The following is a 16,130-nucleotide window of genomic DNA, read 5'->3' as shown; positions in this document are numbered from 1 at the left end:
TCATCTTGCATGTTTTTAGTGGGTTTTTTTCAGGTGAACACAGGGAGAACATGCAAACTCCACACAGAAAGGACCCTTTCCTCGAGCAGCAGGCACCGAAGGCATGGTGGAGGACGCCCCTGGCGGGAATCAAACCCAGGACCGTATAGCTGTGAGGCAACAGTGTTGCCACTGTCCCACCATGTCACTGTGTCAAAATCATGCTTTTGTACAACATGCCACACAGATGAATGTAAATAAGTAAATATGTTCTTATGTAAGAACAACCTCCACCCACTGCAGTCTGTGCACTGCGTACATACCCTGTCACCTCCGAGTTCCCATTAGCGTCGTGCAGACAGCAGGCTCGACATAGCTTCTTCATTATATGCACAGGGACCAAGCAGAGCTCCTTTACTGGGCCTCAGGTTGTTGATGTGTCAGTTAGTGGTAATTTGACTAAATGCAAGTTTATTTAACAAAATGAACTCTGAGAGCACAAAACAAACAAAAATAATAAGGTTCCAAAAGTCACACAGGGCCCCTCTGCACAAATAAGGTAATAATGACTTTGGGAGTCTGGGGACCAGGGACAGCTGCTTATTTTGCCAAGCTGGCAATCTAACTTGCTCTGACACGTCTTATTAAGTTTCAAGACAGTCAAGTATTGAACAATATGTCCAGGTTATCTTGTCCTGAGGGGGGAGCAGTATGGCCGGTGCCTGTCAGGCTTGGATTTGGAGAGTGACTTCTGTTGTGAAAAGTACAAGGACTGGTTTATCAACTGTCTTTATTCAATATTAAAAAAAAATATGTATTAGCTGTAATATTAGTAAAATACTACATATGCATATAAAATCATGCTTGTGAAATCGTGAAAGCCTGCAATTAGGGGATTGTGCATTCCTGACATTCCTGGACCTAATATATCAAATACAGCTTTTTCAAAACCTAACAGCTGATATATTATTCCATTAATGTACAAATAAATAATTGCATTCATGTCATTGCTCTTTTATTGTCCTCAGGTTTTTGATGTACCCATGGGCAACACTTTTTTTAGGTGTTTAATAACACACTCCAAATACGAACAATATTCATTTGTTTGTGTTTATGTGATGAAACGATAACACGGTTAAACTTGGACTTTAAGATGCTATTTGAATTTTAAGTTTTGCCTGCATTATTTCCTCTGTCTGTGGAAAAGGACAGGTGACGTTTAAGTTCCGCTGCACCACCAGAAGATGGCGGGATGTCACTGAGCCACAGGACTGAAGGCTCTGATATCTCCAGCTGCATGCGGCCATGTGGGCAGAGAGGCGAGCAGCGCCTTGTCTGAGGCTTTAGGCGATGAAATGGTCCCCTTCTAACATCTTGAAATCAATTACATATTCATATTTCCATATTCATTTTACATTTTTAGGATGTGAAATCAGGATAATGTAATTTTAGGTTATAGTACCCAGGAATATGAGGTTTTATGTAGCCTATAAGTCGTAATTTGAAATAACGCTGGTCTGGCTTAGCTTGAGCAGCAGCTGAAGACTCCCTACAGGTCTACTTATTTTACACAGAGCGATTTACATCAGGGGAAATGCGACTGGCCTCCAAAGCACAGTCGCTTTCTTCTTCTTTGTCCCTCATCCCCACTTTGAAACAGGACCACAGCTTGGCGAGACCTGAGAGCCGTCATGTGACTCTGCATCTGCTCTCAGTTGTGGCAAGATGACAACGCAACGAGAGAGAGAGAGAGAGAGAGAGAGAGAGAGAGAGAGAGAGAGAGAGAGAGAGAGAGAGAGAGAGAGATGAGGAGGAGCTTACTGCGATAAGATTCACTCCATGCACCATCAGCATCAAAAACTTGCAGTCTATCCATCAATCCCCATCGCACTTGCTTTTGCCAACGCTGCTGTTTTAATGTTGTTTTGTTTTTGTTTTTTTTTTGCCGTTGGAAGGTGCACAGGTGCATGCCACGGTTAATACTCGCTCTTTGCTGAGTTGATTATGGTCACAACCCCCACGGTGCCAAGGTGGAGCCACCGCGCGTATCTCGGATCGGTGCGCTTCTCCAGGGGCTGGGATGCGCACCGGGCACCTCTCGTTTCCTGCCAAGTTTCGGGTCTGAGCAGGAGTCAAGCGCTGGCCAGGGGCGCCGAGGCAGGAGGACCCCGTCAACTCGGAGCAGAATGCCGGTGATGAGAGGGCTGCTGGCCCCACAAAACACCTTCCTGGACACCATCGCCACCCGCTTCGATGGCACCCGTGAGTAACAAACAAGAGCTTTTATTTTTTGTCCGTTCTACCCACGACACACCGCTGAAATATAGGCTACTTCATGTAAACAGTTTTTCTCACAAAAAAAAAGCCTAAACACTATGAAATGAACTCAATGGATGGATTAGATTACATAGCCTATATGTCCCTAAATGCATTTAGGAATGTAGGAGAGATGCAACTTTAAAAGTTGAAAAGATATGCACCTTGTCACTAATGAACAAGGACCAGTCTTAGGACCAGTCAGTATGTTCAACCTGACATCCTCCGTAAAAAGGCAGATTTCCTCAGAAGACACAATGTGCTGCACAAGGAGAGGTGAAGCCATGCTTTAACATGATGGGCTACAAATAAAGCACAGTGTTAAGTAAGTTTTTTGTATTCTGCTCCTCTACTCTAATGATGGCTGTATTGTGATGACAACCGAAATGTCTCCTGCTGGATGCAACTGGATGCATTTATGGATTTATTTTCTTTAAGCTAACTGTGCCTCCGGTTGTAGTTTTTGACAGAGCCTGCCCTCAGTTCCAGTGTGCACCATTGTGTCTATTTTGCACACATGTCCGGGCCCACCTTTGTACTTCACCACCCTGATAAGCCAAGACAAATCCAGTTTCTTTCTGATTTCTATCAGAAAACTCATTGCATGTAAGCAGCAGCACTTTAAATGATGCTGGAGAAAAGGAGGTAGGATGGTAGGATTTTTTTCCTTGGCGAGGGTGTCTTGTGAACAGATGCGATGAGCAGCCCGTGTGCATTTAGGCGCATGCTGGGTAGGTGGGTGGGTGAGATATACTTATGTCGCGTTTGGGCCGTTCATCTCTCCTTCTGCGTTGATTATTCCAGGCACTGGGAGTTTGTGTTAGTCTGCGAGTGAGGCGAACCAGTGTCTCCCCTAAACCAGTTATGTGTGACAGTATGATGGAAAGATTATTCGACCATGCACAAGTAAGTTGCTTAAAGGCAGATCCCAATCTCACTCAAGGTTTTTCCAAGTCGTCTGCTCCTACACTGAGAAAACGCAGCAGCAATAGTGTCTCCTACTTGTGACTACAGGACATTAAATTGCTCTGACTCTAAAAGACAAAGTTTGTTGTTAGGCTTGTCTCTGAGTAAGGGTTCAGGGTAGACCTATCTGTAGTGATGACAAAAAGGAACAAATAGCTTCTCTATGCTGTATTGTCCTCTGTCTTCACACTCATCTCTCTGTGTCATATGACAGAGTCTACAAATCTGGTTTATCAGTGGTTGCCAACAGGCGGCCTGCGGGCCACATCCAGCCTGCCAGAGCTTCCCATCCGGCCCACAGAAAATTAATGAATTCACTCACCAGTGAAAGAGGCCCAGTCCATCCTGAGAGGTGGTCTTCATTTTCATGCCAACCCCTGGCAATAAGCCAGAAAGTCTGTAATTCTTAGTACACCCATCCTGCAGAATAGGATTATTCCCCAACTCCATCCTCTCTACTCTGTGGACTCACTATCAAACCACTGGGCTCCCAGGCTGGCCATTGCCTGGAGCCGACAGAAGCACACTGGCCAGACTATAAGAGGTAACTCTGGAGTTGTCGGAGAATCACAAAGCACAGGAGGTGCCACTTGGGTTTATTTTTGCTGTTTTGATACTCAAACAGATTATTTTTGTTTGAGTCATAGGATCCTGAAGAAGAGATTTTCCTTGAAATAAGGACTCCTTAATTTTCTGTGGATTTTTTAAAGTCTGTTTACAATGATACAGGCTAATAAGAATAACATTAATTTAGCAAGAAAGTGAAAATATCAGAGAATTATAAGGTAATTAGGCCTCACTTGCATACATGTAGAGTACACACACACACACACACACACACACACACACACACACACACACACACACACACACACACACACACACACACACACACACACACACACACACACACACGCGCACACACACACACACACACACACACACTGTGTTCACCCCCTTCGCTCATGTCCACCACACACACACACACACACACACACACACACACACACACACACACAGCACTCACATATGTGGACACACAAATCAGCAAATGTAAATCCTATTCCTTTTCATGTTCTTTAGATTAACCCTCATCATGCGAAGAAGTGGACTAAACCCAGCTATTTTTCTTTGAGTGGCTAAAACACAGGCTTTCTCTATGCTGAGGTGCTGATAATTACACTTCTCCAGCCGTACATGTGCAGTCATTGTAATTAACTCACATGGATGTCAAGAATTCATCCCTGGCCTTTCTGCTTGTCAGCGGAGGAAGGGGGTGAAATGAGAGGTTGTGGGGGTGGGGAGGCGGGAGTGCGTGGAGGATGGTGGGATGGGAGAGTATGTGTAGCTACTCCAAGGGAAGGATGGGGAATTTTCAATGTCTAAATATAAATTCATTCTGGACAAACATGCAGCTATGTCTTTTTAAATGACACTTCAGTGAGAATGGAGGAGAAGGCCAGTTTTGTGTCTGTTCAGGTGATGGAAGCTTTGTGTGCCAATGAATACTGCTCTGTGTGTGTGTGTGTGTGTGTGTGTGTGTGTGTGTGTGTGTGTGTGTGTGTGTGTGTGTGTGTGTGTGTGTGTGTGTGCGCGCGTGTACGTGTAGTTCTGTGAAAAGGCATTTGCTGTGATGTGAATCAAATGGCAATCATGATTACTTTAAAAAGCCACTCATCTCTGCCAGAACCCTATCTGAAAGCATTTCATTTTCTCTTGTTGAAGACTATTAGCTGCTTTGTGTCGCTGCTCTATTGTTTTACGCGGCTCAGTCGACTGAATGTGGAGTTGAAGAGTTCTGGAGACACTTTTGATTTTTGTTTTCGTTTTGTACATTTGCTTTGACTCAAACACGACACTGAAACAGAGAAGGTGGAAAGTGTGCACAGGCTACAGGTGCAGGACAAAATCAGCATCACACAGTGGGAAAAAGAAAGAGACTGCACAGTGAATTCACAAAAGCCCTTGATTGCCTGATGGAGGCCTTGCTGATACATTAAAGGCCTGCTCAGGAATTTGTAAAATGAGCTGGTGGCCTGTGGTGACCAGATGTTGCTACTGTAGGACAGTAATGATCACTCAATTCATCAATTATTTGGTTTACAGAAAATGAAAGACCAACTATTTCAATATTCAATGAATTGTTAAGTTATTCATCAAGCTAATATTCCAGACACTTGCTGGTTTCAGTTTTCTCAAGTGTGAGGATTTGCTGCTTTTCCAGGTTTCTATAATTGTGAGTCATTGATTAATTGAAGAAAAAAAAATTGACAAATGAACTGATAATTAGTTTCAGGTCAAATGAACGCAGATAGAGAAGTGGATCAGTGCAGCTCTGTTTCTGAAGCCTCCAACACGTAAGTGCTGCAGTGAATACACATTATCTCATCTTTCAACATCCTGAAAAGATTCGTGTCAGATTTCAGTGGTAGTGCTTCACTGTTACAATGAGATTACAGCAGGGATTCGTATCGTAGGCAGTTTCTGACACTCAAATGCTCCTATCCAGAGCCACTTATGATGCACATGCACCCGTAGATCACCAACATCACACAGAAAAACAGGTTTGGATCTGTTTTGATTGGAGTGATCATGTAAGAGAAGTGTGTACAATTGTTCTCACGGGCAAACACACATAAGGTCACTCACACAGACACACGCGCACACACACACACACACACACACACACACACACACACACACACACACACACACACACACACACACACACACACACACACACACACACACACCTTAATGTGGATGTGAAGCGCTGCATCACACTGCAGTTCGACACCAGACATCAGTCTGAATCATACACTCGGAGAAATGTTAATTATTTATAGAGCTCTCTTATGATATATCCAACACCTCTCAGCATGACAAAAATAACACACACACACACACACACACACACACACACACACACACACACACACACACACACACACACACACACACACACAGTTGTGTTTCCATCATTTATGGTTGCATTACACAGATTTACATTCATTTCATTCATTTCCTAGAGACTTACCCTAACTATAACCACAATCACTACTTGCCTAACCATCACCCTAACCTTAACTCCAGTCTTCATCCTAAGATTTAATGATTTATGTGGGGGGACCTACATTTGGGAAAAAAACAAAAACAAAAAAAACCTTTTCCTTAAAAAGAATATGAGTCCCCACAATGTGACTGTATAAACAGGTTCATAGTACATCACACACTCACTCACTCACTCACTCACTCACTCACACACATACACACACACACACACACACACACACACACACACACACACACACACACACACACACCTTGTAAACAGAAACTCTGCCAGCTGACTACACATCCAGTAGAATTATGTCTTTTCATTTCTTTCATTTGGTAATCAGTGGAGTGGAGGTTTAATTAACATCATTATTTTGATTTTGTTAATAGGTGAAAATTACAGTCTGGAGGAAATTGGGGAGTGAGAGCAATGAAAAAATGAGTCCTCCAAGACTTGCCCTAAACTCACTGTTCATTTGCTGCTGTGCTCCCCAGAAAAGGCTGAAACTGTGTGGGACTACACCAGTCAATTGGTCCTATTAATTGAGTGGGTCTTGGCTTGGTCCCAATCAGGTTATGGTTACAGCACTCTGCACTGCATAAGCTGCCACCAGCCTGCTTGAACCCTCTCCTTATCTCATGCTTCTTTTATAATCCAAAAGGAGAGTTAGCTGAATGAAGAAAGGCCAACAACATGATTCCTAGTGTGACAATTCATCTTAGTATTGTACTGTCATTGTTGAAGATGTGACCTTTTCTGACCAACAATGAATGATTTTACAGAAAGGTTCAAATATTTTTTATTTTTTATTTTTTGAAAATAAATGACAAATCTGACATGTTTGCATTTAATTTTTTTCCAAAGTGCACATACAGTGTAAAACATTCAATGAATCCTTTATTTATCTAAGTCTCCTGGTGTCAGACTGTCCCTTTCCAGTTAATCTATTACACTCTGTTTTACAAATAGAAGACAGTTCAATCTGCTGGGATATGGATGTCTTCAGGAATTCAGTCCTTATGGTGTCAATTTTGTAGATCATTTTGATCCTGATTCATGTGCTACATCCTCAAATTGAGTTGAATTGTTTAGCAGCAAATCAATGATAGTGTTCCAGTACTTGGACTGATAAAGAGGTGAATTTGTCAACAGAGATGGAAAGCAAAAGAGTCCCTCATATTTACAAGTATAGAGATCAGAGCATTGCACCATTTTTTCTAACTTAAGTGATTTTTCACCTCCATCTTCTCAGTCCTATCACACATAACACTCACTTTGCCACAAAGGCCATTTGCTCCAGTCACAGAGAAGTAAGCTATATTACATTCTGTCTCTCTCTAACAGCTAAGATAACTCAAATTATCACACATCTCTCTCCTCTCCACCCTTCACCCCTCAGTGCCTTTTCCCTCTGTCAGTCTTTCATTCATTGCCTTCCACCCTCTCTTCTTGTTATTCACGGGTGGGGTAGGCAGAATTTTTTAGTTTTTTGATGCATCATTAGACAAACAATTCAACAATAACCTTTCAGCATATTGTAATGTAATATTGTAATGTGTATTGTGTGTGTGTGTGTGTGTGTGTGTGTGTGTGTGTGTGTGTGTGTGTGTGTGTGTGTGTGTGTGTGTGTATGTGTATGTGTGTGTGTGTGTGTGTGTGTGTGTGTGTGTGTGTGTGTGTGTGTGTGTGTACAGCTACCTCTGGAGCCTGGGGTGCTCTGCACTAGGGCCGTGAAGCGCTGGAGGGGCGTGTTTGAGAATTGCTGTGAGAGGGACTGGGGTCTTGGTGAGAGCAGGAAGCATGAGGTTTTACAGGGCAACTGACTCCTTCTGCTGCCATTCAAACTTGTGGGTGTGGTGGGAGGGTCCTAGTCAAGTGAGATGAGACAGCAGAGGGAAAGGTGGAAGGTTTTGCACAGGTTTTGCCTACTGCTGCCTTAATTTGGAGAATGTTGAAGTGCATATGTGTTAGTGAGAAAATGAGTGCAGAAGGCTGCAGGGAGAAAGACTGATACCACTTCTGTGTGTGTGTGTGTGTGTGTGTGTGTGTGTGTGTGTGTGTGTGTGTGTGTGTGTGTGTGTGTGTGTATCTGTGTGTATCAGTGTTTGTGTATGTTTGACAGCACAGATTAGCAGTGGGGCATTGTTGTGTCTCAGGTGTGTGTTTCCCCTGTGGCGCTTTGTGCTTAAACCCCCTCCTGGCTTCTCATCAGGCAGGGACAGATATAATGATAGACCTAATAATGGTTGGGTTTGGCACTGTCACTTTATGGTATTAGAAGGCTACAGCCATCATATTTAACACCAGATAAAAATACAAGACCAGATAAAAATAGTCAACAGCAGACCTGTCAGCCATTCCATTTTTCCAGAGATTCTCCTATATTTTATCCTTCTCTCCCACTGTCCTTCCTTTAAAATATTTTCCTCACAAATCTCCCATATTTTTGACAAAGAAGAAGAAGATGAAGAGGGGTGAACATGAGATGGATGAACTACCTGCCAAAATCTAAAAGCTTGTGCAAGTTTCTCTCCAAATGGGAGGAGGTTTACCCGTACTTAATGAAGAGCAACGTCACTCAAACTCATGCTCTTTGTAAAGTATGACACACAGATTTTAGTGTATCACACAGGAGGAAAAGCAACACATCTGCCAAGCATAAATGCACCGAAGAGGTGCAGAAACATGCTCCACCAATGACTGTATTTATACTGTCTCTGCCATCCATTTTCCTTAATCACCCTCTGCTACAGTTGTCTCTCTCAAAATGACAATTGAACCATAATGTGTCAGTGATGTGTACATGTACTTCAAGTAATAAGTATTCATGTTTCATGTGTATAATGCAGAGATGTTCACAGCATTTCAATTTCACTTGATTCTGACCACCTAATTATAGCCATTGCTTAATGTAGGAAGTAGTTAACTGAATCCTTGTTGCTCTGATATTTGAAAGCAAGTGGCTACTTAGTGGTGCTTTTAGGATTCACTGTGTGTATCCTTGTCTAGATGTAAGGGGTATGTGGACATTGGTCAGGGTGGGGGCACCCTGCCCTTATCTTCAATCCCAGTGTTGACAGGTTGGGTCTGCAGCCATGCTAGCGGCTTGGTGAGGCTGCACCCAGACGCAGCAATGCTTTGAACTAAATAGTAATGTTAGTATGGAAACATGTTCACAGTGACTTTTATAACATGCTTATGTTTAGCTGGTGTAATGTTTACAGTGATCACCATCTTAGTTTAGCATGTTAGCATTTTTAGAATGTTACCACGTGTGAATTAACACTGAACACAAAGTTGCGTACAGCTTGGTATCTGTTTTGATGCTGAAGTTTTTATGGGGTATGGGTCCATCAAAATATTGCTTTACCTGTGTGTGGCGCAAAAAGGTTGGGGACCACTGATGTATACAGATTCTAAATTTGGAGAACAGAGAGCAGTGGTTTTGGATCGGTACTTGGTAATGGAAAATACTGTGAGCAAAGGTATCAGAGTCGGTATTGGGAAAGAAAAGTTTGATAGGTGCATTCCAAATGACAATGCTAAAAAAGTAGAATTTAAAAGTAGATTTTAAAAAAGAAAACCAATAAGAGTGCACATATGTGCCAGGAGAAAACCAGCAACAAGTCGGCCTGGCACGAGTTACTCTGGTGGCCCATTTCGACACCGACCCCGACTACTGCAGCGCACTCGCAGAGGAAGCGCCGCAGGCGGTGCGAGAGGAGGCGGAAGCGGGGAAAGTGTGGGGGTATCTGGGCCAGGCTAGCAGTGAATCCACACAAGCCAGCTGTACCATCTATCGTACTCAGCAATGTACGCTCCTTGGACACCAAACAAGACTCGTGGTGGCGGGGTCTGTGCTTATATCAGGAATGCTTGGTGTCAAGACGCTGTGGTGATTTGTAGACACTGTTCACCCCTCGTGGAGTTTATGATCATCCAGCACCAGCCTCTGTTAATGTCCTGTACATATAGCAGCATTGACAATAAAGTTGACTTGACTTGACTTGACTCATTCAGCTCATTCAGCAACAGACTGATCCATCCCACTGCACCACAGAGTGACAGAATTTATTTTATTTATTATTAGAAATAAGTATCTACATTTGCTCCTTCTAACTCTTAAGTCTATTACCTTTCTTTTTTTTCATTTTCATTCAGGGGCTTTTTGTAACAAAAGAATTTCCATTTCCATTTGATAACCGTTGTTCAAACTATTACAATAGTTTCTGTCCTGCAGGCTAACAGATACCAGAGGTCACTGATAGGTAGACCAGTAGGGGGTTGGACTTATGTAAATGAGATGCAATGAGCAGCACTGTGTTACCTGGCTCCCTGGTAGGTGAGAATCTTTCAGGCTGGATTTCTCACTTAACTAGTTTGAGGAGTGCCTACATTCAAATGGCCACATCTTCTTCAAATATTTTCAGATTTCCATGTGTTAGATATTGTTGGAAAGCGTAGAAACTACACTTTCAGAATCTGTAAATAACTCAAAATGCACCCGAGGAGACTTGTTGCTGGTTTTCTCGTGGCTGGTCACATATTTTAATCTGTGCTGTGGAGCCACTTTGTTAACCATGAATCAGTGTCACTATAATGCTTGAGCAATATGGACACATTATAGATTGACAAACTGTTAGCACATCCATATAAAGCTCATTTCAAAAAGGTCAAGAGGCAGCTCTCATAGATCCTCAAAGGCACATTGTCAGGAAGCTGCCTACTGTATCACCATTAATGGGGTCATTGCTGTCTGTGGGAGAGTACACCATGTGCACAAATACTGTTCAAAATCACTACAGTAACATTTGAAATGGCCTGTCTCAAATGTTTTGCAATTATACATACAGCATAATACAACAGTGCAATGTTGCTAGATAGACGCATATGCTCTGTAGGATGCCACGGCTGTTTCTGGTTGGCACAGCGACATTAACCGATTAGTTCGCATCCCTGTTTCACCTGTGTACATTCGGTCAGGGTGAGTGACCATTACGTGTGCCGAACGCGCCTGCGATGTCGTCAGATGAGATGCTGATCAAAATATATAAATATAGGTCTGACTGTATGTGCTGACTCAGATAGTTGCATTGAATTGTCGCTGTTGCTAATTATTGATCGCAGTGAAATGCCAGACACTGTGGAAACCTGCCTGTGAGGTATTGGTGACGTGGGCGCACGACTCCGCCGGTTTACGAAAATCTACTTGCCCAGTGGTGCGCCGCTGGCGCACAGATTTGACCAGGTCTAAGGTAGCGAGCTTTCAGTGCACTTTTGCACCACCAGCGCAGACTAAAATGGATGAAAATCCCAATGCACCGGCTCATTATGCCTCCCACTACTGCGCCGCAACGTCCATCCTGGCGCACCTCTGTACACCTCGGTTTACCAAAATACCAAGCGCGCCGTGCGCCTGCCTACGCTGCACAAAGATAGAGCCCAGTGTGTTATATTGCTGTGTGATTGCGTGTAAATCAGCAGAGGTGAGTACTGTGAATGTGAATGATTGTGGAGAACAGAAAGCATGAGGTTTTGCATGGCAACCGTCTCCTCCTGCTGCCATTTAGATTTGGGGGATGAATTGATGTTGTGGGGAAGGAAGAAAGGAATATATAGCGATAGATAGGCAATGGGTAGAGGAGGCTGCATGAAGTAATCAAGTAATGGTGTGGTGTACTGACAGATATAATCAAATAGCGAAATGGGAAGAAGACTCAATGTGGTTAGGAAAGAAAAAAGGATGGACAGATTCAGCATGTAAGCAGGAATTTATCCTAGATAATAGTGTGTTTTACCATAATCCTGAGAATGAGAATAAGAATGTCCAAACTATTATTTTAGGATAGATTTGAAAAGGGGACAGTGGCTTTGCCTACAGAACCAGTTAACCTCAGTAAACTTATGATAGGTGTAACACTGGAAGCTGTGTTGTGTCTCTTCTCTGCAGTCAGTGGCCTCGCACATAACTGCAGGTACTCCTCCAACCTTTAGTACTGCTATTTTACTTATCCTGCACACTCGAGACTTACATGCCACATTGCCTGTATAATATATCTCAGAAAGTTATATGAGGCCTCATCTATTAGATATGTGGACTGTGACTGGGACAGAGAAATAATAAAACCATTAATTAGACCTGCTCTTCAGCACATTTATAATCAAGAGAGCTCTCAACAAAGTGAGCTTGCTTCATTATTTCTGAATTCTGCTTTTTTGCACTTAGGCTGTGCCTGCAGTCATATTATGAAGTTTATAATCAATGATGAGAGAACTGAATTAGGTCCTTAACACATGGATCATTTCCACTATTCAGACCCTGAAAGGCTCCTGGAGCTGGAAGGACTACAGGGGTTGTTTTCTTTTGCTTTTGCACACACTGAAATACACATACGTCTCCTCTCTCAGTCTCTCTCTGTCACACACATACACACAGTCTCTCTGTCTGAAGGAGGTCACATTTATGAAAGCAGTGGGTGAGTGGCAATCAATAATGACCCAAACAGTCATATATTATTTACAATGGCTGTCTGTTTAAAACAATCAATATGGATGCTTTCACCACCCACCTGCTCATGACTCAGTAGACTGAGGCTGCAGGTAAGACCATAACAGTGATATCTGAAAGCAAAATATGTAATGGCAAAACATTTTTCTTAAACATTATTCCCAATTATGGAGCACCAGGCCTAAAGGGCTGGTGACCTATTTCTTTGACTGCTTTGCTTTTTTTTGTTGCATCGTTCTCTCTTTTATGCAAATATTTTCAAAATATATCTACTGAAATATATGGACAGTTCTCTTGATGGTGTAATCACAGCAAGCATCAAGCATTGTCAGTAAAAAATTGTGAAAACTCAAAACCAGCAGTGCTACAGTCTACAGCGTTCAACAAAAATTTGCTCCAGTGAGGTCATGAGGTCCTTTACTCATTATTGTCGACATATTTTTCATGGAATCATATCACACTGTTGGACTCATGATGGGCAGTTTCAAATTGCCTTGAAAGTTGCTGAGGATTTTAGCCCATCACATATTGTCCAAGCATATACATAGATAGGTGTACTATGAAGGTGTATATGCTGCAGAATTGCACAATGAAATGCAGTTGTAGCCCCCTCCATGCTACACATACAGAAAATGTATAAGCAGATTTTTAAATGCTTAAATTAGAGTTGAATATAAGTTACAAAATAAGCAATGATTTATTGTTATTTTAAGTAGTGTTTTATTGTATTGCAGTTTTTCCTCTACATTCATTTAGGAGTGGTGGGCCGCCATTCTTCAAATGTTTTTTTTTTTTATTTTTTTTTTATTGTCGCAAATACATCACCGCCGCATGTCTCCACCTTCAAAGCAGAGTCCAATGTTAATTACTCGCGAGAGCGCAGCCTTGAAAGTGACGTCACGTCAAGCACCCAGGCACCAGGTCAGAGAGTCAGAGGAGTGTCCTCTTGGAAAATAGGGCAGCGACTTACCAGAGAAAAGGTAGACTTATTAGCTTAAGATAACTCACAAAAGATTTTACAAGTTAAATAGACATTCGCAAAACATTGACGGCCAGTTAACGTTACGTAACATATCGGTAGCTTAAGATAATCGGGCCCGGTGCCAACTCAGTGTCGCCAACGTGGGTAAACTAATTGATAGCTTTAAGCTAATATCTGCACGCCATGATGTAACTGCTGACTGCGTTTTCAGATGAGCTTGTTCAAATATTTCTCTAAGAAGAGAAAGACAGCTGATGAAGATGACGCTGGTCAGCAGTGATGTGTCAGTCGCGAACGAAACGGCTGCTCTTTGAAGTGAAGGATCGGAATGGAGCCGCTTTGGGGTTTTTTTTTTTCCTCTACTATTTTTCCGTTCAAGCTGCACATGATTGGTCAACTACATGATGGTGGCTTCAGTGTGTATGCACTGAGCAGGAGGGGGAGGAGCGGGGGTTACAGACACAGAGCGCGGGCGCGCGCGCGCGCACACACACACACACACATTCAGCCTTTAAAAAGCAATTTTAACTGGCCATTCAGTAAATAGGTTGTAAAAGTAAAATCTGCTGTCAAGTGTCATTTGTTTATGCCGCCACGGCTCCCTGGAGAGCCTGCCCCTGCTGCTGAAAACAATCCTAGAGGAAACACTGTATTGCAATATTCTAATCTTCTTTTTCATCTTCTTCATCTCTTAGCTGTTCCCATTAGGGGTCACCACAGTGGATCATCTGTTTCCATATCTTGCTGGCCTCTGCATCTTCCTCTGTTGCACCACACTGCATGAAAACCACATTTACGACCAGTAAACCCCCGCGAAGTTCGTTGATTATTGGCAATTAATGGCCAGTTTATGGGAAGTTCGCCCGCTCCGAATATCGTCGGAAACGGACCATCCGTCGGTGGGGGGCGAGGGTTATTTGTGCCTTCGCGGAGCTCTAATTAGCACATGAATACTACAGACTTTGGGTGCTTTTCATTACGTTGAATTGTGCCTCCTTGTCTCCTCTCTCCTTCGTTGACCCGGAAGTCGTTTCCCCTCCGCCATGATGAAGGATCTTCCAATTGCTTAAATGCTTCTGAAGGAGATCAGAGTGAGGATACACTGGTGTAGCCTACCTGGAAGTCTTTTATTATTTAAGGGGCGTGTTGTATGTGGTACACGTTTGAAACATGGCGGGAGCAGGTAAATGTCATCAGTAATTGACGTCGCTTCGGACTAACGCTGTGGAGCGAGGATTTTTCATTTCGGAGTTTCGTCTCCTCCGTCCTCACGTCTCTTCCTCGCATCCCACCTTCCATGTCCTCACTTAACTTACCCCTGCTCAGGTTCATATCGCCTGTCGTTTCCATCACTGTTGTGCAGACGTCGCACCTTTTCCTTTAATATACAAATATATATTGTAATGATAAATGTAACATGAACGGTTACCAAATGTTCGGAATGTAGTGCAATAAGAATAGTAAAGTTTTGGCGGCCTAAAAACTGCACAATGTAGTATTAAATGCTAACGTTACATACTGCAACTTATGCACCCGTCTCTTCCTCTTCTGGTCTTCTCCACAGCTGCAGTTCGGTAGGGGCTGCTCCTCCAGAGCGAGCAGTCTGCCTTTTATCTCGGCCATTTCTCCTCGCCAATTGCGTGATGGTGCTCAGCAGTTTCTTCTCTAAATTGTTTGGACTTTCTGGATATGGCCGCTCCGCAGCTAGGCCGTTCTGGGGTGAACTGAAGATGACGTCCGGCCATTGTATGAACAGAGTTAAAGTTTAGCAGGACTCGAACCCTAACTTTTCTGATCCAAACTCCATTGATAAAATTGCGTTTTCTATGCTCATAATAATGCGTCTTACAGAGTTCCTGGTCGCGCCGAGGTCATTTTCTGCCGACGTCATTGCGTCAGAGGAGGTGTCCAATCATATGCGAGGTCACCCTCTCTGAATTTCGCGTGTAGAAAGAAAAACATGCTGTGATTGTGCCAGGTTTGACATCATCGAAAATTAAAAAAGGAAAAGTTACTTTGGTGTGTTCCCTTTTTATTCCTACATAAAGAATCAGCAGTGGACTTACCCTGCTGGAATTTTGCAAGCTAATCACACAACCATTGTTCATCTGGTGTTGTGGTGGCAAAATGTGAAAAATTGTGACGTGTCCAAGGATGCTTTAATTTTCACAATTTGACTTAGCAATTTAAGTGGAAAATAAAAGGCTTTTGAGAGTCAGAGTCTTATCCTGTATGTACCCTATAAAATTATTTAAACACACTTTTAAAACCTCATGAAAAAAAAAAAAATCTTTGTATTCTGTAGGCACAGAAAACACACA

At 42.8% G+C, this 16,130-nt stretch overlaps 1 protein-coding gene across 1 annotated transcript in view; it reads left to right on the top strand.

The window, feature by feature from the left end:
• The first annotated feature begins 1,767 nt into the window (after window positions 1-1,767).
• Window positions 1,768-16,130, top strand: part of kcnh3 (potassium voltage-gated channel, subfamily H (eag-related), member 3) — a 175,376-nt gene continuing 161,013 nt past the window's right edge. Inside the window, exon 1 of the mRNA XM_070976066.1 lies at window positions 1,768-2,241. Within this exon, the coding sequence (XP_070832167.1) occupies window positions 2,166-2,241 (76 nt within the window). The 5' untranslated portion in view covers window positions 1,768-2,165. The remainder of the gene's footprint in view (window positions 2,242-16,130) is intronic.

Source organism: Chaetodon trifascialis, chromosome 12, assembly GCF_039877785.1.
Source record: "Chaetodon trifascialis isolate fChaTrf1 chromosome 12, fChaTrf1.hap1, whole genome shotgun sequence".
Lineage (NCBI taxonomy): Eukaryota > Metazoa > Chordata > Actinopteri > Chaetodontiformes > Chaetodontidae > Chaetodon > Chaetodon trifascialis.
This window is presented reverse-complemented; position numbering and strand designations above follow the sequence as displayed.